This window comes from Sceloporus undulatus, chromosome 1 (genome assembly GCF_019175285.1).
Source record: "Sceloporus undulatus isolate JIND9_A2432 ecotype Alabama chromosome 1, SceUnd_v1.1, whole genome shotgun sequence".
NCBI lineage: Eukaryota > Metazoa > Chordata > Lepidosauria > Squamata > Phrynosomatidae > Sceloporus > Sceloporus undulatus.
In genome coordinates, this window is record NC_056522.1 from 192449595 (window position 1) to 192471838 (window position 22244).

The 22244-nt window shown below is 41.5% G+C and overlaps 1 protein-coding gene across 3 annotated transcripts in view; it reads right to left on the bottom strand.

Annotated features, from left to right (window-relative positions):
* Positions 1-1311: 1311 nt before the first annotated feature.
* LOC121919574 (coiled-coil domain-containing protein 150-like) overlaps positions 1312-22244 on the bottom strand; it is a 475343-nt gene continuing 454410 nt past the window's right edge. For all 3 annotated transcript variants that reach the window (XM_042446295.1, XM_042446296.1, XM_042446297.1), the window contains 2 exons: positions 2723-2943; positions 1312-1656 (listed from right to left, as the gene is read on the bottom strand). In XM_042446295.1, coding sequence (XP_042302229.1) covers positions 1445-1656; positions 2723-2943 — 433 coding nt within the window. In that variant the 3' untranslated portion in view covers positions 1312-1444. The remainder of the gene's footprint in view (positions 1657-2722; positions 2944-22244) is intronic.

The window sequence follows — 22244 nt, forward strand, 5'->3', positions numbered from 1 at the left end:
CTGCCATTTTCTCCATTAACCACAAGTCCCAGAGTCTAGTCCACCATCCTGCAATATTCAACTTTCCAGTTTTCCAGTTCTTGGCTATCTCAAGCCTGGCAACAGCCAGAAGCAAACTAATAAGTTCTTTATGATGCAGGGCTTTATTTTCATTCATAAAAATGGAGAACAGGAGCAGGAGTGGTGATAATTGTATACTTTGTCTAGTGATCTTGGAGATCAGCTGTAAAATTTCTGTCCAGTATTCATGCACTAAGGGACAATCCAGCCACATATGCACAAAGGTTCCCCTACCTTCACAACCCCTTCAGCATTTTGGATTAGCATTAGTAAACATATGAGCCAATTTGACTGGGGTGAGGTACCACTGATGGACCAACTTGATAGTATTCTCTTTAATGGCAATGGACCTAGTTTTAAATGGTAAATGAGTCCATATATTTTCCCGGTCTTACTATCAATTGAAAGGGAAAGTTCAAACAGATCAGAACTGGAAGGGATATTGCAGGTCTTCTTGTTCAATTTCCTGCTCAATAAAAGATCTGTTGTGTTTTACATAACTGCAGCTCCCTTGACAGATGGCTGCTCAGCCTTTGCTTAGATATAATAATAAATAAATAATAAAATTTTTATTTATATCCCGCCCTTCCCAAGATCAGGGCGGCTTACAACATGGTTAAAAACAATGGTGCCATAAACAATATAAAAATACAATTACATAGGCTAACCATACATCAATAAAAACAGTAAAACTAATAAAATTAAAAGCCCCTTAGCCCAACCTCTTGGCCACGGAAGAGGAGGGAGGCCCACAGGATTTTTAGTCGGGGAATGCCTGTTGGAACAGGAAGGTTTTTAAGTCCTTCCTGAATTGGGCCAGGGTGGTAGTCGAGCGGAGCTTGGTGGGCAGCGTATTCCAAAGGGCTGGGGCAGCCGTGGAGAATGTCCTCCGTGTGGTGGAGGCTAATCTAGCCCCAGGCACCTTCAGTAATTGCTGCCCAGACATTCTAAGGGTGCGAGGCGGAATGTATGGGGAGAGGCGGTCCTTCAGGTATCCTGGGCCCAAGCCATTTAGGGCTTTATAGGTAATCACCAACACCTTATATTGAGCCCGGAAGCGAATGGGCAGCCAATGGAGATCTTTCAAACCAATGGATATCACCAACAAAAGAACTCCCACCTCCAAATGTTAGAAGTGGATTTAAATGCTCCATTTAACAAGCAGCAGTAAGAACTGACAGGCTGTTTTCAGATTTCCTTTTTCTTTTTTTTTGTCACAGAGAGAAGGCTGAAAACTCACCCTACCCACAGCTCCACCGAAACTTCGTATAATTACTATTTTATATAGGCTACTGGAATCTACAAGAAAATCAGATTTCCATTTCTTTAGGGTGAGTTGCAGTGCAAGATTGCTAGCCCCTGTTGGGACAGCCCATTTTCAGAGCTATGTCTGGCAAAATATGGAAAGCTTCAGTACCTTTGTTGCAGTTGCCATCTCCAAAGCTGCCCGCAATCTTTCCACTCGACCTCTGGCTTTCTCTTCTTCTTCCTGGGACTCCTGGAGTTGCTGGCATAACATTCGGCCCTCTGCTTGTAGCACCTTTAGTTCTTCCTTATGTTCCTCCTGTATGATGTTCAGGCGCTGTTCTAAATTAGCTGATGGAGCATAACAAGAAAATCAAGGGACATCAGTACAGGCGCTTTCCAAGCTTCCAAACTGCTGGCTCTTTCTCTAAACTAAACTATCAGGCTTTCTTCACTTGCACCCTGGAGCACAGTGGGCAAAGCATGGTCCTGGAGCAGCCTATGGATTTTAAGACTGAGCTCAAACAACCCACACTTACTGTCCCTTTTCTGGCAAGAGAGAGAGACTGAGACAAAGAGGGAGAGATGCATTTCCTAGAAGTTTCAAAGAGTAGCAATTCACTTTTTTAAAAGGTGACTATTCAGTATTTTTAAAATATCCCCTGTTCAAAACCAGAGCAGCTCCAACCTTCCCAAGTTTTGTAGGGAGCATTTGTGTCTGTTCATGAAACCTATAGATCTCAGAGTAGAAAAGTTGACCCCAGACTAACCTGCTGCCCACTTCTGATTTGAAGTGTGAAAGATAACATTCACAAGATAAGCGCCTACCTTATGGTTCTGCATAAGAAACTTTACTGAGCCCACCTCCTGGTTGGAGAATAAGTAAGAAAAAGATAGCTGGTGTAATGGTTAGTGCTGGACTGGGATCCAGATCCTATTTCCCCATAAACTGACTTGGCCCATTCACTCTCTTAGCCTGACCTACTGACAGGATTTTTGTGAGGAAAAAGTGGAAAGGATTTCATCTTCTTGTGCAGTGAAGGGAAGGTGAGCTATTAATGTTACTAATAAATAAATAAATATCATAATCATCTTTATCAATAAATATAATCACATCATTGGAAGTTAATGGATATCCAATCCCACCAGGCACAGATGCAGCAGAATTACCTTTCCTTGGAAAAGCTTGGTGAAACATTATGAGATTCTGCTTTCTCTGTGCATAACTACTTTGGGGCTTCTATTGGCCTATCAATTACAGTAACTCATGTAATGTGTCTCCTGATCAGTTCACTAGTGGCACAATTTCTGGGAATTCTTCTTAGAGACCCTGTAGTAGAGGCTACAGAAAGACTCACACTGAAGATCTAGGGGGCATAAAGACATCTTAAAGCTTTCCCTCCCCTTCCTGCAGTACCTGCATGCTTTGGATTCAGCTCTTTTTCTGTTTGCAGTCGGAACATGTTCAGTTTCAGAGTCTGTACAACACTTTCAAGTCGGCACATCCGATTCACTAGAGTCTCACAGGTTCGCCAGAGTGTGTCATTTGTTCCACCAAATACCGCTTGGGCACGAACAGGACTGATGGATTGGTGACCTTCAGAGTTCTCAAAGGGTTTTGAAGGGAAAATTTCCACACTAGAAGAAACAAAAGGGAATACATGTCCATTTAGAATCTACGTGTGTGTGTGCCCTTGATCTTAGGCTTCTGTTAAAAGCTGCTCTAGTTAGTCTCAAAGTGCTACTTGACAATAAGGTATCTTTATATGCTGATATGGACGAACACAGCTAGGCCTTTGAATATCTCAAATCTTAAATTCACATCCGCACAGCCCTAATGAGGTAGAACCTACTTGTCAAGCCAGATGGATCAGGGAAGGGGGTCTCTATATATTCACTTTTCTTTTCTCCAATAAAGTGAGCATATGCAGTTCATTACTAAAGGGAAATATGGTATATTTGGGAACATCAACTGCTCAGCCTCTGCAACAGCAGGTGCCCTGTGCCCACCAACAGGGAACCCAAGGGGGAGTGTTCACAGCAACAGACACAATCTGAAATACTGTCCTCTCTTTCAAAAGTAGCACTAAATTGTGATTTGGTATTGTCAAGCCCACTCCTCTTCTCCTCCAGAGTGGTCAGAAGGAGCACTCTGGAGGATTTTACTTTTATTTTTGATTAGGTTGAATGTTATATGTGAAGCTGGACAAAATGAATGCTAACTACAGTTTATGGAAACAAGCCACAAACAGTTAAACAAACCAGAGACCTGAAACTGTTTTCAAGGTGCGTCCGCGAGCTCAAGATGGTCAGGAAGACCATTATTAATTTTGTATACTTGCATTTGTTTTACAAAACAGTAAAACACAAAATACAGTGACTAATAATATGAAAAGCAATTAGCAATATGAAGACAATGAAAAAATAATAATTAAATGTTATAAACTTCTTTAAAGCATAAAATTATTATGTCAAGGAAACAAGAAAATATATAAAACCCCATTAAACAAATGCAGAGATGACTACAGTACAAACTAGAGCACTTCTGATTGACAGTTCTTTATAGGGTTCAACTAGAGAGGAGTCTAAGGTCCAAAACATACTGCAGAAATTATCCAGTTTGAGACTGCTTTAAAAAAAGAAGGGAAGGAAGGAGCGAGAGCGAAAGGGATAGCGATCGGTAAAGGACACAATCAATTTGTAACAAACGGCGCACTATTCACGCGACCAGAGTTGTAACAGCATTCAGAGGAGTGGCAACTGTGGCGACAACTGCAGTGTTGCTATACAGGTAGAAAGCCCAAAGCAGACAAAGCACCAAAGTCGTGGAGCGCGGGAGGGCAATCGGAGAAGGAAGGAAGGGACAAGGCAAGGTGAGGGGATGAACGGCCGGGCAAGCGAAGCAATGAGGTCAGTAAAAAAAGAAAAAATTCCAGGGTAATCGCTCAGGAGGGTGCTGCCACATATCGGCACAATCGCCTCACGAGGAAGCACAGAATCAAGAAGAAAGCATAAAAAAGAGTGGAAGAAGACCGCAAGGGTCATCCAAACCCTGGCCGGGCAAGAAGACACCCTGAGGACAGAGTGCCCAGAGAAAAATCAAAAGGAAGAAAAGGGGGGGGGGGCAGACAAAAAAAATACAAAATGTAAAAATATGTACAAAACCCAAATCCAGAAGAAGGAGACTATCCTTAAGCGCACAAGAATCGAAGCAAAACCAGGGCCCACAGGACCCTCTGGGACCCCGGGGAGCAAATAATAAGCAAGGAAAAAAAGAAAACGGCTGTCAGCAGACAAAGTGGCTCCCATAGCGCGGAAAACAGACCATGAGCCAACGGGGCACAGGTCCAAGGGGTCAGCATGGGAGCAGGCCAAGGCAACTAGCCCATGAGAATCGGTCATTCAAGATTGAAGAGATGGGGACTGGACTTGGAGACTGTCTGTCATACAGCAAACAGAAGAGGTCCGGCATGGAAATGAATTTTTTTGTGTACGATAGGAGCAGTAGCGACGATAATGATGAAGGGCAAGCGTGAAGTTGACTTCCAATTGCCGCCGACAACGACCCGTAGCGGCTCCGCGGAAAAACAAGAAAGCCATCTACTAGGCAAGGGCCGGTGTGGCAAGCAAAACTGACCGGAAGAAAAAAACGACGGCCCGCGGAGGGAAGAAAGGACAGGATAACGATGTAGATAGACGGTACCCGGAGAACCGCTGGTAGGGGGGAACTCCAATAATGGAAGCATTTGAGGGACAAAAAAAAGTATCAAATGCCTTGGAAGGAAGCCACCGGCAACATAGGCAAGTTCAGCGTTATTTAGGGCACAGACCGGAGTACTACCGGGAGGAGGGGGGTTATGTAGCAATAAAAGTTAGAGTATTCGAGTTAAGTGCAGAGGAGGGGGAGTGTGGTGCGGGGGGAGGTAACAATCCTTACAGTAGTTTAGGGAAACGAAAAATAAAAAATAGGACTGAGCACATAGCCGCGGACAGTCGCGGGTTTGTGAACCGTTGATAAAAAACATGCATGGATCACTTGGTACCCAAACAAAAAAAAGAAAAACAAAACATGACACAAGGGGGGAAAAAGAAAAGGGAAGGAAAAAAGGCACAATCCGCGCAGCCGGTGTCAGAGGGGAAGGCTACAGGGACCTGCTCAATGCACGTCGAGAGGGGGGGAAGGGGGGGGACCGCGGCAGTGTTGGTGAGGTAGAGATAGAACAAGGCAGGCAAACAAGGTGGTTGAGTCAAGCTACGGCAAGAAGATAGGCGACATAAAGAGCGTGTAAGTGGTCCGGCAGATGAGCTAGCGTCTGGATAAGACAAAAAACACACGGCTGCAGAAAACCAGGCGAGACATTGCGGAGTGGGAGGCGGAACCGTCATTCACTCGCAGAGCGACGTAACGGCAGCAATCAGCGTCCCAGTGAATACAGTGTGGGGGCTGCAGCTGATGTCACAATAAACCAGGCTCCACATGCGGTTCGGGCGTGAGTGAGATATAAGAACAAATTGCCAGTGGACGTGCGGCGCCTGGGGGCAACCAAAACGAGACAAACAGCAAAGCTGCCCGCGGGAAGGGGGGACGGAGGTTTGGACAGGAGCCGGCGCTCCGGCGGGCCGCCCGGCCAAAAAAGAAGCAGAAACCACAGAACAAAACAGAGGATAAGCGGAGGGACGAGGCAAGACAAACCAGGAAGGGGGGCCAAAGAAGCAAAACGGACTGGGGGCGGACGGCGGCAGAGGAAAAAGAGGGGAAAAGGAAGAAAAATGACCAGAAGAAAGGACCAGCAGAAAACAGAGGCGCGGGGCCGACAACAAGGGAGAAGTAAAAAAAGGCGAGCGGCCGGGGGAGGGGCTGAGCACAGACACGGGAGGAGGGCGAGGGCGGGGGAACGCACAACCCCGCGTCGGTGGCAGGGAAGTGAGGAAGGGGGGAAGCTCGGATCAATAACGAACAGGGCCAATAACAGGGAAAGAAAAAACGAAGGGGGAGGGAGGGGAGAACTGAAGTTTAGAAGTCGATGGCGGGTAACCACAGAGGGATGGGCAGGCCAAAAAAACCAGGAGGGGGAGAAGAAAACCCCGCCAGCACCAACGGAGGCAGGGAAGCGCGGAGTTAAAACAGCAAGAATTCTCAGAGGGCCGCCAGATAAAGAGGCCACCCAAAGGCCGCCGCGCAGAACAAAGGCGGCCAGCACGGGCGACGGTGGCGAAGGTCTCTGGAAGGAGGCACGCAGGTCAAAGGGAAAAACAAAAATGAAAGGCGAACCCAGAAAGAAAGATGAAGACGAGCCACAGAAAGGCGCGCAGCGCAAGGGAAGGCGATCGGCATAAAAAAAAACAATCGGCCTAGGCGCCCGTTCCGAACGGCTCCGAATCGAAAGCCCCTGGTAACCAGAGAGCGGAAAAATAGGAAGTGGGTGGGACCAACGACGAGAGCGCAAATGGCATGCAACGGACGCCACTGAGAGAACTTGTCCAGAAAGAAATTTTCTGGTTTCTTAATAGAGAGAGGCAATAAAGGCAATGAGATCCTTCCGCACTCTGCCCCGCATTGCATAGGCAAAGTCTGTCCGGCAGAGCTTTTAGGGTGTGAGGGGAACTGATGGATGATGCCATCTGCCCAGAAACCCTCTTACGTAACTCCAACCAACAGTCCGCTGTGACGCATTAACAACTACGGTGCAGGTAAACTCTCTCAGAGAAAGCCCACTTGACGCCATGTTAAGGCAAAGTCAACTGATGAGGTGTCCAGGCCAACCCGTTATGAATTAGACGGGATTAGTTTCGAGCTTGGGAGACTGACGCGTGGACAAGATGCCTTGGAAAAGGGGAGGAAAACGGACATGTCCCCTCGATCCCTGCCCATCATGGCTGGCCAACACACAGGGGTGATGCCCTTAATGGCACTTATTAGATTTGTCATCAATGCATCCCTTAGCGGAAGGTAATGTACCACTGCTTTAAAAGAAGCAGTCATTAGAAACACTCTGAAAAAGCATTCCCTGGAACCCCCTGAAAAATGAAAAAACGATAGACCTGTACCCCATCGCTGCCATTTTTGAGACAAGGTGATCGAGAGGGCTTGTGCTGTTTCAATCTCCAAGTGGGCTGGGATGAAGCTGATTATCTAGAGCCATTTTACAAATTGGCTTCAGGACGGGATAGGGGGGTGGAGGATGCCATGGTCCCTTAACGGATTGACCTTCGTCTAGGCAGGACAAGGGAGCGTGACATGTGGTTCTCCTAGACCTCTCAGCGGCATTTGACACAATCGGTTCATGACAGTCCTCTCAAGAATGCGGTGAGTTAGGAACTGGAGGCAACTGCGGTGCAGTGGTTCTGTTCCTTCCGCTCGGGAAGTTCCCAGAGGGTGATGCGTCGGGGACAGTTTGCTCCTCAAAAACGGAGGCTAATTGTGGCGTCCCTCAGGTGCCATCCTGACCCCAGTATGCTATTTAACATTTTATATGAAGCCACTGGGAAAATCATCCGTAGACATGGGGCGGGCTGAACGCCAGCTGCACCCTTTCCTGCATTGATACACTAAAAACTGTAGTACATGCTGGGTAACATTCAAGACTTTTGACTTTTGCAATGCGCGCGTAGCATGGGGCTACCCTATGTAGCTAAGGATGAAAAATTCAGATATGGTGTAAAGAATAGTGGCGGCCAGGTTGATCAATGGAAACATGCTAGGAGTGACCATTATAACACAATATAAGAATCACTCCACTGGCTGTCTATGTAGTTTTTTCGAGGCAGCAAGTGAACAAGGTGGTTGGTTATTACCTTTAAAGCCCTAGCATGGCTGTGGGGCCAACCTAATCGAAGGGATCGACCTACTTTCATAGAATCCACGGCCCGTAACTCTAGGAGTACTCTGGGAAGAATTATTGCAACCTATAAAAGAACAGACTGACGCACAACTTCCAGAGGGTTCTTTTTCTGCAAGTGCTCCCGAGCCGTGGAAACGCTGCCAGACGAGAATCCATCAAATCAACAACTTAGACAGGCTTCAAGGAAAGCTATCAAGACGAGATCTCGTTCCGTGCAGGCCTTTCCAGGATAAACACTAACCAGGTGGTGATTGCCACCACCCTCCAACATAATATATTATTGACTGCTGCCACTTTTATTTTGTTTTAATTGTTATGTAATTTTGAAATGCTATAAACGTGTTGGTTAATTATAGTTTAAGGGGGGATATTTTGTTATAATATGGATGTATGTTAACTCTTGTAAGCACGTTTGATTTGGTTGTTTAAACAGAAAAAAAAAAAGAAAAGTGGGATAGAAATAAAAGTTTTGATTTACAGAGTTATTAGTTTATAAATACTAGAAGGGCTGAACTAGGTAAACTCTGTTGTTGTTGATGTGGGGCCTTTCACAAGTGCATTGTTCGATGAAATGGAAAAGTCAAGAACTGTAATAATGGGGTTTGATTGGCAAGAGATGTTCACAGGTTTGCGTGCGATTGCCTTCCCGAGGCTGAGAGCATGCATCTTTCCAAGGTTCACTCAGCGGTGTGCATGGCTGAGCAGGGTAATCAAACCCATCTCCAGAGTTTGTAGTCAACACCCAAAACGTACGCAAAGTAGGAAATGTAGATTCACATATAGTGAATATATTATAATATAAAAAAGGAATAAGAAAGACCAGCAATCCTTCAGGAAGATTTACAGAAGCATGGCAGAGCACCAAAATTTTGACTAAAGCATCATGTCAGTTAAACAGCAATTCTGAGAAAGCTAAGATATATCTGTTCTTTTTTAAAATGGTGCCCCCCAACCTGTCAACATCCTGACTGGTTTCTGAAGTAATTACATCTCTTAAATGTCTCTCGCACAACGCTTACAATCCTGAACTACACTTATCAGGTAAGAGCAGAGTCAGACATGAAGGCTCCGTCATCAAATCAGCCCAGGAACACGGGACCAATTTAAGGTGACAACATCTTAACTGCCCTTTCAGACTCTGTCAGATTAAGCCTTGGTGAATGCAGCCACTTAACAATTTCTCAGTCATTCCCACTGTCAATGCAGAGATGCACCAGGTAAGTAACACAGCCCTATGTCCACTTAGATGGGGGGGAAAATGCCATTGAATTCCCTGGTGAAGTTTTGTGTGTGTTTGTGAGTCTTCAAGTAGTTTTCTGACTTATGGTGACCCCAAGGTAAACCTACCATGGGCTTTTCTTGGCAAGATTTTTTCAGCAGAGGTTTGTTATTGCCTTCCCCTGAGGCGAGAGCATGCACTTGCCCAAGGTCACCCGGGGTTTTTCATGGCCAAGCTGGAATTGAACTCTAGTCTCAGAGTCATAGTTCAATGTGCAAACCACTATGCCAAACTGGTGAGGGTTTACTTACAAAAACAACTGATGGATTGGATAATAAATGCAGTGGCATACCTCATCACTCCAAATGGCCCTAAGTTTAAAATACTCATGTATAAAGTCCCTGAATTCAGCAACAGCTCTTTTTATCTATAGGTTTCAAGGTAAATCAGAAGATGGAGTGTCACTGAAAACAAGACGCACAGCAAGACTAGAAGCTCTTGACTCTCTTTTTAGTATAAACGAAGAAAGGTTATCACATACATTCATTGTTTCACAGAGTGAATATAGGTCAGTATACCACTGGACTAATTCTGTAGCCTCAGGTGAACATTAGACATGCCTCCCCTTCATATCGGAGCATCCAGCTGTTTAAGAAATAAGTCCAAATACCATTTGTGGCAACCCTTAGCATGGACAAAGCTTGCAAAGCTTAGGCAATATATTATGAAGAATCAAAGAGGGGACTCCCAGTCAGTTTATCAGAAGAATTTAGATCCAAGCGACAACACTGCGATGAATCAGTCAGAAGTTATTAAATTCAATACTCAAACCTACAGCCCTTCTGATGTTGACTGATTGTTTACATCCTATCCAGCACTATGGCCCAGCTGGCTGGGGCTGTGGAAACGGGAATCAACAATGTGTGGAAGCTCACTAAGCCCCTCATCCCCGATGTAATGTGCCCCAACTAATTCACACAATGGTTGCTACCTCATAACAATTCCCATCCCAGAAAACACACAAAACTACACATGACCTGAATAGAACGCATTTCGAGTCACTGAAAATGGTCTGGAGAAGTGTGAAATGTGTTTTTCAATCAGCCCCATTTTCTTTAGTGGCAATCCGGACACTAGAGCTAACTGCATTTTAACTAGCTTTCCATTTCAAGAAGGATTTCAAAAGTGAATATGGCTTGACTGGAACCAAAGAGATCAAAAGGAGAAAACAAAGTAAGTCCCGTAAAAGGTGAGTGCGAGAGAGGCATGAAAAAATAATACCCAATTATAATGACAGTGCTCCTTAACATCAGTTTCGAGAAACAACATGATAAACAAGAATCAGAAGAAAGCAAAACCTGAGATATTGGCAACTGTGTGATTAATACAGATAGCAGTGTGTGCTTCATGATAACACAAAAAACAAGTGTACTGATGTTTGTCAGATCAGGATAGATAAAATCTGATGCCACTATTAAAATCAGATTTTTTTTTTTTAAAAAAAAGCTAGGTTTAGCACAATTTTTTGTTGTTCGTTTTTTTTAAAGTCCCAAAACCTTGATTCACTGCAAACATAAATTCTAGACATTCCCTGTAAAAGAGAATCCACAGACAAAGCATTCGATCCAGAGGTGCCTGTCGATGACTGAAAGGCCTCTTCTGAGTCAGCTGAGCATTTTTTGACTGAGTACAGGAGCTTTCCATGAGAGGAGAGAACTGAAATAAAAAGTTCTGTTTCCATTTTGACAAAGTATCTTTGCTAGTACTTGCACCATGCACTCGTCCTAAGATCTTGTACTACAGTCCCAAAACAGCACCACTGCCAGAATTTACTCTGCTAGTCTGCCTCTGAGTAGTGAATGGTTTTAGCATTGGGACTAGGACACTGGGAGAGCAGGGCTTGAATCCTGGCTCCGCCATGTAACCTATTAGATGACTTGGTCAGGTCACACTCTCTCAGCCTCAGAAGGATGGCAATAAGAAATCTGCGCTGAAGAAACGTGCCAAGAAAATCCTGTGACAGATCCACCTTAAGTTGAGAAACAACCTGAAGGCATACAAAAACAACAAGTGAACCTCTGGAGCCAATGTGCGTGAAATATAAAAAGCCTGCTTCTCAATATAAGGGGGGATATCATGGAGAAACAATAAACATGAGAAAGGGCTGCTGGGTCAGACCAAGTTATAATCTTGTCCAGCATCTTTTTCGTCACAAACCCACTAGATACCGCATGGGATGCCCAAGAACCAAAATGAATGAGGAGCACCTACACACCCATGTACCTCAGCAGGCTTTATAAGAGACACACTGCCTCTGATACTGAAAAGAGTAAACTACCCAAACTGACCAGGAGTTACAGCTTTGTGTATTTGTCTTCAAATCACCTGTCAGTTTCATGATGTTTTCTTGGGCAAGGAATACTTGAGGTCGTTTTGCTAGTTGGTTCCTCTGAAATAGAGCCCACAGCATCTGGTATTTGTTGACAGTCCTCCATCCATACATCCGAGATTCGGGATGACCCTGCTTAGCTTCCAAGATCCAGGTGGGATCTGGTGCCTTTAGGGATTTTAGGCCCTTCCCTGAGTTCCAGGAATTATCTACACGAGCAAATGTATACCTTGTATAAAGAAACTCATTTTTCTTTTCATAACTGCCCCCACATCCAGTTCAGATTCGTTTCTAGTATGATAAAAGAGTCTGAGAAAAACATCCTCCTTCCACTTTCACCACAATAAATGCCTAATGTATATACCTCATGCATGTCTTCCTTTGCCCCCCCCCCCTTTTTTTCTGAAGCTAGACAGAATCTTTTTGCCAAACTAAACTTTAACAATAGGAAATTACGTTTTGTTAGACCTCCCTTATAATAACAAAGGCTACAATTCAAAACAATAAGATAGCCATAGTCACAAAATGAAGAAGTGGAAGAGAAACAAACACAGCAAAACAACAATTGGAATTCCTAATTCTTTTATATTTGAATGTTCATTTAAAAGGAAATTACAGCTAATCTATTTTGTAATTCACATAATCTGCCAAAGTTGTTTAAACTTTAAATAGCTGTAGTTAATGTTGTAAATATTACAGTCAATCCTATACATTCCTACTGCAGAAATAAGTTCCTTTGTGTTCAATGAAATTTACTCCTAGGTGTGATTAGGACAGCCTTTATTGTACTTCAACGTTATTATCCTCTCAAAAATCATTAAGCAATTCACACAACAAGCTAGAAAATCTTATCAATATTTCTTTCTCGAGGTTCACTAAAGACTTTAGTTTTGTTATATTCTGAAATACAAGGTTTTACTCACTGTTTTATAAAAAGTTTATTTCTGACTCTTCTCAGAGTATGTAGTCAGAGAAAGCATACTCATCCATCCTCTACCTCAACTCATCTCATTAAGAGCATTTGTCCACTTTAATTCTTTTAGCAATGTAGAGCCTTTTACACATCTTAGAATTATTCAAACATACATGTGGCTTGGGAAAAATCACTTAGCAGAAGGTTACACATGAAAGCTTATTATTAGCTCTTTCTAAGTGCTTTGTAACTTGATTTGCTCATGGAACAACATATTTGGGTGTGTTTAAAAAATAAATTTGAAAGTTGAGTTTACTCAGACCCAATAGTTTTACATTTATTAACTGTTTATACTTTCTAAGTATTTTAAAAGTGTGTTGGCAAACAGAGCTATCAAACTGCAAAGGGATATTATAGCACCTTTGAGACTAACTGAGAGAAGGAAGTTGGTAGCATGAACTTTCGTAGATTTAAGTCTACTTTATCAGATGCATGGCTGTTGAGGTATAAAGAATTTTAACATGTCTCAACATCTGCAGCTTGTGAGAAATAGGGAAAAGGCTGACATTGAAAAGCAGAAACAATCAACACTGTGCTAAAAGCAAGTAAAGTTATAAATTATGAACTTAGTCTCATCTACAGACTCAAGTAGACATACAAAATACTAGAGTTTAGAAAAGAAGCCAAGAAAATAGGTTTGTGTGGGGGGTGTTTGAGTGTGTCTGAAACTCACTGAATACTAGCTTTGCTTGATGAAACTTTCCTTAATTGGTCTCCTTTCCTATATATTGCTACCAGCAATTTCTGATTCTCCGAATCTTCATTTTTCAAAAGTCCAATTTCATGGACTTTTAAAACACACTCCTCAACAAGGAATAGACCATCTTCTTTCCCCATTACTCCAGTGGCAGGGATACTTCCAAACTAAACCAGTTTTCCTGCACACATGGGAGCGGGCACAGGAATTTGAAGCAGGTAAAAAGCAAGAGGAGCCAAAGGCTATGTCATGCGAAAGCCACACCACCCTCTTGGAGGAGGGAGATTGCATCAGGAAATCCCGAATAGCATTCTAGACCCAAAAGCCAAGGACATTTTGTATTCTATATAATGTGCAGGTTCTGTTTCAACATCAAGTCCTGCATATGAGAAGAGAAAATCATTAGAGGAAGAAGAAGACAGGTTGGCAATATATGAAGGTAAGTATGAATATATGACCATTTTTTCTTGTTATCAGCATTCCAAAATATTGACACTGCATAAGTATCTAGACATTTGTCTCCATTACTGTAGATCAGTTTATAGCTTCGTTATTGGGCCTACAACAGAAGCTACTGAAAAATAAGCCTACCATAATCCACACCAGTGGTGGGAATCACAGAGCCCTTCAGAGCTTGTTAAGACACAAACTCCCAGCAGTGCAGCCAGCATAGCCAATGGGATGTTCTGGAAAATTGCAGTTAAAAAAACCTCTGAAGGGCCACATGATTCCCAACACCTGCCCAAAATAGAGCATGGGAAAGTTACTTTACTTGGACGACAAAAGAAGTTTTCATGCTCTTAATTACCAGGCTGGCTTGGGGATTCCATACATTACGATAAAAAAAAATTTCCCAAGCTCAACACCTAGGCTCCAACTATTGTGTCACATGAAAGTGTAACCACAATGTTACAGATTTCCACAGTTCTCTTTTTATCGTTGTCTGAAAAGTAACAAGAATACACCACTGAGGAAACAAGATTTTAAAAACCCTAATTTAGGGTGAAACAAGTACATTTTCTAAATAATGATGCGGATCCAAATATACTTGAACCATTTGATATAAAAAAAGGACAGAACAGCCTCTGACCTGAAAATCCATTCTTTTCCTCCTTCAAGGCTAACCTCCACTGAGGGCAGCTTATGAGAAAACAACACCTTGCATATTCAGCTTCTGAACTGTCACAGCATTCCACAAATCCTTACGTTCAGTCATGTCAGTAGCGAAGATACAAGTTGTTAATACGAGGACAATTTATAAACCTTGGATGTTCTTATTTTGCAACATTCCACCTCTTTGTACTGGCCTCTCAAATGACAAGGCATGTTGGTCAAAGCAGAAAATGAGAGAATATAATCAAGAAGCTAACATTCTGGCAACTGCATCTAAGCAGGCAAGTCTTCTGCCGTGTTTTTACAAAACCCTTCAGCTTCACCCAAGAACTACAGCACAGAACAAATGGGTGTGTGTTATTTAACTTTCCCAAAAAATGCTATGAGTTGTTTGGTTTGCTTTATGAGTGGGAGCACTCAGAGAAAGAAACTTCAAGGCGAGAGGTGGAAGTTGTTCTTGGTTTCTGACCTTCAACACTGTAGACTCTTTATGTAAAGGGGGGATGGGGAGAACCTGGTACTGCCAAGGTAGATGAACTACTCATCCCATTAGACTTTATCACGGGCCAGGATGGGCTAGGGAGGAATGAAAAACAGACTTTAGCACCATCTTTAAGGGCCACACATTTCTTGCACTTGCCTCAGGGATGACACACGAGCATCACACTTGTTGGATTTGCCGTTAAAAGCTGCTGGATGCAGGCTAGGATTTCCATTCATGATATTTACTACAGCCCATAGATTTTAATCTCTTGGAAAACTTAAGTTTGTTGAATTTAAGTAACTGCAATAAAGATAATCCTAACGTTAAGAGAGATTTCCCAGGTTGTTTAGGACACTTAACTTACCCTTATCTTTCCTGAAGGTGTATTAAAAAAAATCAGTGACATTGAAAATAATTTCAGATGTTTGACTGATTTTTTTCACATAAAACTGTATGTTTGACCTCATGTTAGACATCTGAATTTATTTTTTAGTACTAGTGTGTTTTAAAATACATTCATTATTCTTCTTATACACGGATTTTAATACACAGTTTTCAAGCATACACGGTTTGAAATGTTCAAAAAAGTATAAATTTCAAATACAAACTTGATTCCATTTTTTTTATAAGAGACACCATTTTGCTATGTCCTTATATTAATGGGACTTGAGCATACACGATTTTGTTATACACGGGGGATCTTGGAACCAAACCCAGCGTATTAACAAGGGTCCACTGGATAGACCCAAGTTCGCTTGTCAGAGACGCGAGGGCTTTGAGCCACTGAGACGAGAGAGCAGGGTTCGATTCCTAGCTCAGCCATGAAAGCCCACTGGTGATCTTGGGCAAGTCATACTCCCTCAGCCTCAGGGGGACAAATCTCCTATGAACAAATCTTGTGCCAACCCTTGTGTTAAGTCGGAAATGATACGAAAGCACACAAGAAAAACAAGGATGTTCTGTAGTCCTGAATCACTGATCCATTAAATTTATTACATTTTCTCAACAGATTTATCTATGATTTACTCAACAACTGACTGAATGGGTCGGTTGTTGTGGGAACTAACCTTACAGCGTGCGAGCCACAGTTTTGGTCTAAAAATAAAATTTGCATATAGCGATATTACACATACACTCCATATGTCTGGTAGAGGAGGCCATTGTTTTTAAGTGATTATCTTACAGAATAATATACGGTAAGCCTTTTACTGGTATTAAGAGTTTATCAAGAGACAGTGTTTTGTAGTGTTTAGAATATTGAACTAAGACTCAAGAAGATCAGGTTTTGAATCTCATTCAGCCATCAATCTCCTTGTCTCTTAGAGGAAGGCAATGTCCCTACTTGTCCGAATAAATCCTGATAAGAAAACCCTGATAGGTTTGCCTTTGAGTCACTATAAGTTGGAAATGACCTAAAGGCACACAACAATTTTGTCATTAATGTAATAAATATGCTTTAACTCACTATACAGAAAGCTGATATGCCACATCAAAGGCTGAACAAACAAAATGGCCCAGAAAATCACAATACATCTGCTCCTGAACAGAGAATAGCAACATCTTTAATGAATTGTCAGGATCCAATCCTTGCTCGTGTCTGTTGTATCCAATATACCACTAAAATAATGTGCCACCTCGGTCCATGAGAGTGACCCTGTCTAATTCTACTTTATGCTATTCATTTTTATTCACAGACTAACATACCTGTATCTTGAATTCTATTTTATGCTTGTTTAATATAGGCATTATAGTTTACTCAATCTCAAGTTATGAAATTAACTCACTATAAACAATAAGGAGTTTTCAATTTATGAAAATAAAACTGGTCTACCAGATCTTTCTTCTGGAACATTCTGGTCCTTTACAGAGATAAGACACATACACATATGTTAAGGAAAAGCAACATGGGATATACAGTATATGAAAAAAACATGTGAAGAGTCAGGGAGGACTCAGCAGAAGCCAATTGGGAACCACACAGGGGTAAAGTGAATAATTAACAAGTCCTGAAGCCAAGGACAAAATGAAAGTGGATAATTGGACACACCTGACAATGTTTAGTGGTCAAGGCTGAGATGATGAAATCATTATTGTAGGATGAACCAAGAGAACCAATGAGAATGATGTACACGCCTACTGGGTGGAAACAGACAACAGTGGTGTACCATGCATTGACTATATATGACTATGCATCCCAATGTATTTTGTGGGTTGTAGATAGTGGTAGTAGAGTAATTGTTGTGTGTGGATATTTTTGGAGTCTGATATAGTATAATAGAATAAGATCTTTTATTTAAGACACTGAGTTGTCTGGTGTCTTGGGTGAAGCTACAAGAACCAGCTGGATCCTGAAGAAGGGTGAAGACTTCTGTGGAGCAAGAGTGAGAAGGCTTGGAGAATTTGTCAGGGTCTTCAGCCTGTTCTCTGTAACTCTGCTAAGCATATCACTGGCCAAAAACTGGTCAGCACGGTGCACAACCAGGTGGTGAGTTCCAGCCAGAGGTGAAGAGCCACAACTCCCATCATCCCTGACAGCACATATGCTGTAATAGCTAAGGTTGAAGAACAGTGGTTGCCAAACACGGATCCCCAGATGATGATAGGATTTTAATGCTCAGATGCCCCAGCCCCCCAAGCCATTGGCCAGGGATTCTGGAAGCTGCAGTGCAACATCAGGATACCTATATATAGCAGACACTGTTTTCGACTGTCATCCACTAGCAGCAAAAATAATACAATTTAAGAGAAGAAAAGCAAATGTGAACGAGGAAGCAGAACATAACCTTCCTAGATAAGTGATAACTGTATCCTCTACTCTGTTTAAATAATACATGTTTGACTGGTTAGATTAGCCAATAAATATGCATATTTGCCATGCATCCACTTAAAGAATATGAATTAACATATACAACAGGAAACAATCTAAGCCCTTTTGCTTGTTTATTTAAAATTACAATTTTAAAAGGTGATTCAAGCTAATCATCCCTTATTTCCCACAGTCCCCCATCCACCGCACCAAAGCCCTCTGTAGCACACATTCCAAAACTCTTAAGGACTAAATACTCTGAACCTTATTTAAAACTGTGGCTATACTATTAAGAGATACAACAGCTATTTTGATAATAATTGTATATAAGTGCTAATAGAAGAGGGTGTTTGTTAAGTATTGAGAAAGCAATTCGAAGTCCCTTCATCAAAGTGCTTGGAAGCCTTACTTCAGAGAGCTTGCTTATGTGAACAAACAAACTGCTCAGAAAGACCAAAGCAAAAATTTAAGAAACACCTTACTGATATCTACAAACTAACAGATGTGTTATGATATATTTGGAAGAGTCGACTCCCAGGCAGTCCATGAATAGCTGCAATCATAACTGGCTTAATTCAATAATTTAGGCATCAAACACCTATTGTTTTTTAAAGATCAGAGTCTTTTGCATTAGCAGGAGCCGGTTTACAAGATGTCGAATTGATTCAATTCTCAAGAACAGATCATTCCAAACGTCATAAAAGACATATAATTTCAGTCTATAGCAATGCTCAGAGCCCTTGTTCCAATTCTTATTTCCCTTTCACAACAGAGAGACATGAGAGTATTTCGTCTTGGCTGTACATTTAGCATGGGTAGCGACATAATGGAGCAAGCATGTCAACCTGTCACAACAAAAAACAAACTGTGTTAAAATTAGAATTATACGCACAGTGTAAGGCCGCAACCTTTTACACATGGACCCAGGAGCAAGCGCTTTGAGTTCAGCAGGACGTACTCAGAGTAGTCACATATAAAACTTCAGGTAAGTCTGACAGACTGCAGCAAAATACTTTTAAGTCACTATTTTTTTTTTAAATGGCTGGAAATTTTGAAGCCACAGGAAAGTAGTGCTTGTTTTGCCCTTCTCAAGGCCAAACCGAATTTTGGAGGAAACTGAACTATATGCAATGCAGTTGGCCCTCCCATATCCACAGATTCTTTAACCACCAATTCAACTACCCACAGCTTGAAAATATTTAAAAAAAAATAAAACATTCCAAAGAACACCTCGATTTTGTCATTTTATGTAAGGGACTTCGATTTTACTACTCTATTGTATTTAATGGGACTTGAGCATCAGATTTGGGATCCATGGGGTAGGGGTTCCTGGAACCAAACCCCAGTGGATACCAAGGGCCCACTGACTATTTTGTCCTATCAACCTAAACTTATTTTGGCATGAGATTATGAAATTTAGAATATTTTCCAAAATAAATCTTAGGCTTGTCCAAGCAAAATTATGAACATTCCCCACACTAAAGCAAGAGACGTAAACTACTGCATCTGTACTGCCTAAGCACCAGCCTTAATGCTGCCATCAAAGGAGGGGGGGAGAGAACAGGAACTGAACTTTTTATAATGTAATAATACATAGTATTATATTTGATAGAAGCAATCCAATGAATTGAATCATAAACACCAGCCTGGCTGAACATTTCAGGTAGAAGTTTTAATTCAACATTAAAATGCTCAATTCTTGTGGCATTACAGCCACCAGAAATCTCCCCCATGAAGATGGTAACACTCCCTAGCAACAAAATACAATTTGATTTGAGCATTTATGACTACAGTATGCAAGGAATTATCACTCTTAATTTTGACTATCTCACAAATAAATCTTCATATGATTAGGTTCCTAGTGTGTAAAACATTGTCTAAAAGGCATTGTCAACTAACCCCAAAGAGAAGTTATGCTAGCAGAGCCAAAATTGCCATGGGGGAAAAATGGAAAAATTGTCCTGGTAATAGTGTCCTGGAAAAAATGGAAAACAAAACCCTCTCCTCTATTTCTGTTTTTGCCCAGATTGAGACTTCATGTCCTAGTTCCAACCTAATGGGTTCCAGTATGTAACCGAGTTTGGTTGATGTTCATTCCTGTTCAGCTCACTGGAGACTTCCTAAAAGTGAGGTGACTGATTTACACATGCATGATCTCACACTGACTAAATGGTGATGATGAATTCCTTCCCTTGAAAAGGACTGTGGACATGATGCGAAATGAGCAAGGGCTCATATTTTCATTTCTATTCTCACAGTTTAGGAAGGTCTCTGGAAAGAAAGCTTATAATTAAAAATTCTTTGGCATTGTTTTCCTTTACTTCATCCTTTACATCTTTCATTAATTGCCGATGTTTTACCCTCAACTTATCCATGAATCGTATCAAAATTCCTAATTTTGCCCCAAACTTGCCCTCAATGTATATATGAGGTCGAGTATATACAGTAATCACCAAGAGCAACAATAGTTTCAAGGGCTCTGGTTAAAAGGCTTAAAAATCTAGTTAACCTTTCAAATAGGTATGGATTGATTTATTTCAAGGATTTATATCCTGCCTTCCCCCACATGGGATTCAAGGCAGGTATACAAATCAGTTGGATCAGATGGATTTCAGCATCAGTGTTAAGAGTATACAGGACAGGGGAGACAAGACTTTTCATTTAGACTTAAGTGGTGCCTCGGGTTAGAATAATTCGTTCGCGGGTTCGTAACCATTTTTTTGTAACGAAAAGCTAGCTATGTGAAAAGGGTTTGTGGAAAAAGCGAAAAAGCACAAAAAATTTTTTTGTAGCAAAAAAAAAAAACAAAAACAAAACGTAACGTAACATTTTTCTATGGGATTTTTTGTATCGGAAATTTGTAAGGCGGTGCTTTCGTATCCGAGGGTACACTGTAGTTCCCATATTTTGAAAAGCACTAACTAATCAGATGGGCATGAAATCCCATATATTTTGCAGGATTAAAGACTCAGAACATCTATAGCTGAGATTCTATAACAATGCTTTGCATTACTTTAGCAACTGTTATGACAAGGCTTTTTCCCCATCTGGACTGCTGATGAATTTGGAAACAAAATTCAAAACAGTTTGATTATGGAACAAAAAATCATTTTTTTTTTTTGCTAATGCATTTCAATTTGTTCAACATGCTATTTATGTGCTCTATAGTTGCACTACTATTTTGAAGCAAAATGCTGAATTGGGAAGCAAAGGAAAACAATACCAAAACATTACAAAATCCCAGTAGGCATAACTGTTTCTGCTCACCCTAAAGATGTGAATGGGCGAGAGAGCAGCAGGGGTCAGGGCTTCCAGGACTGATTACACTCTTGCTTTTCACCAAGGGATGGTTGCTTTTTTAAAAAAAGGAGATAAAGTATAATACATACACTGGCCCATGGATAGAGCCAACCAGTTTTTTGGGGTTAATTTTTTAACTAAAATTCCTAGACATTACATGAGTTAATACAGTAGTTCACCCTAGAAGAACCTACAAGAAGCACCAACACTCTCTTCTCTCCACTGTGGAGCTACTTATGGCTTTCTGAATGTCTGGGTGGGAAAACAGCAGTATGCTTGGTATAATTTTTTTCTTCATCCTTTGTTACTGCCCCTAAGTTTTCCCCCTCAACTTATGCATGAGTTTATAAAATCCATAATTTTGGCCCAAAACTTGCCCCCAATTATACATGAGGTTTGACTTGAGTCAGATATATGGGAAGTTTGCACTGCTTTACCCACTTACTGGGAAGCAGGCGCCACTGAACTCAGCAGCTGAATAACATATATAGAGTTGCATACAACTTGCTTCAGAGTGGCGGGAAATCAGAATTCTGTGGGTTATGTCTCACACTTCCTACGTGTATCAGATTTATTTGATTTCTACTTCAACTGGAAGTTTTTGGGGTGAATTCTAAGTTGTTCCATGAAGTGCCGGCCTTCTGAGGAACAAGAGCAAGGACTGCCATGGAAGAGGGGACTAAAACCAACCAACACAAAGATACAATTTCTGTCCATGGTTCTCTGAGTTTCATACTGCTTTATCAACACTAGGGAAAATACAGGATTTAAATGAGAGTTTAACAAGAGTTAAACAGGAAAGGCCTGTGATGTTATCACGCAATATTTCCTGTTTAACTCTCATTTAAATCCTGTTTGCCCCCTAGTATGAGAAAACAGATACCTTGTTAAGATAAATAAAGTTTAATAATAATAAGATACTTTAAATCTATATTTATCTCATTATTTGTGAGTTGTATATTTTTTATGGTTGTGTGTGTATGTATAGATATATGCAGCAGTATACACGGTGAGTCAGAGCTTTGTGTACCAAAACTAGACAGCTGGGCACCACTAGGCAGCAGTTTCTGCATGACAGTTTGCTCAACATCTTCAGTGATATTATATATATACATT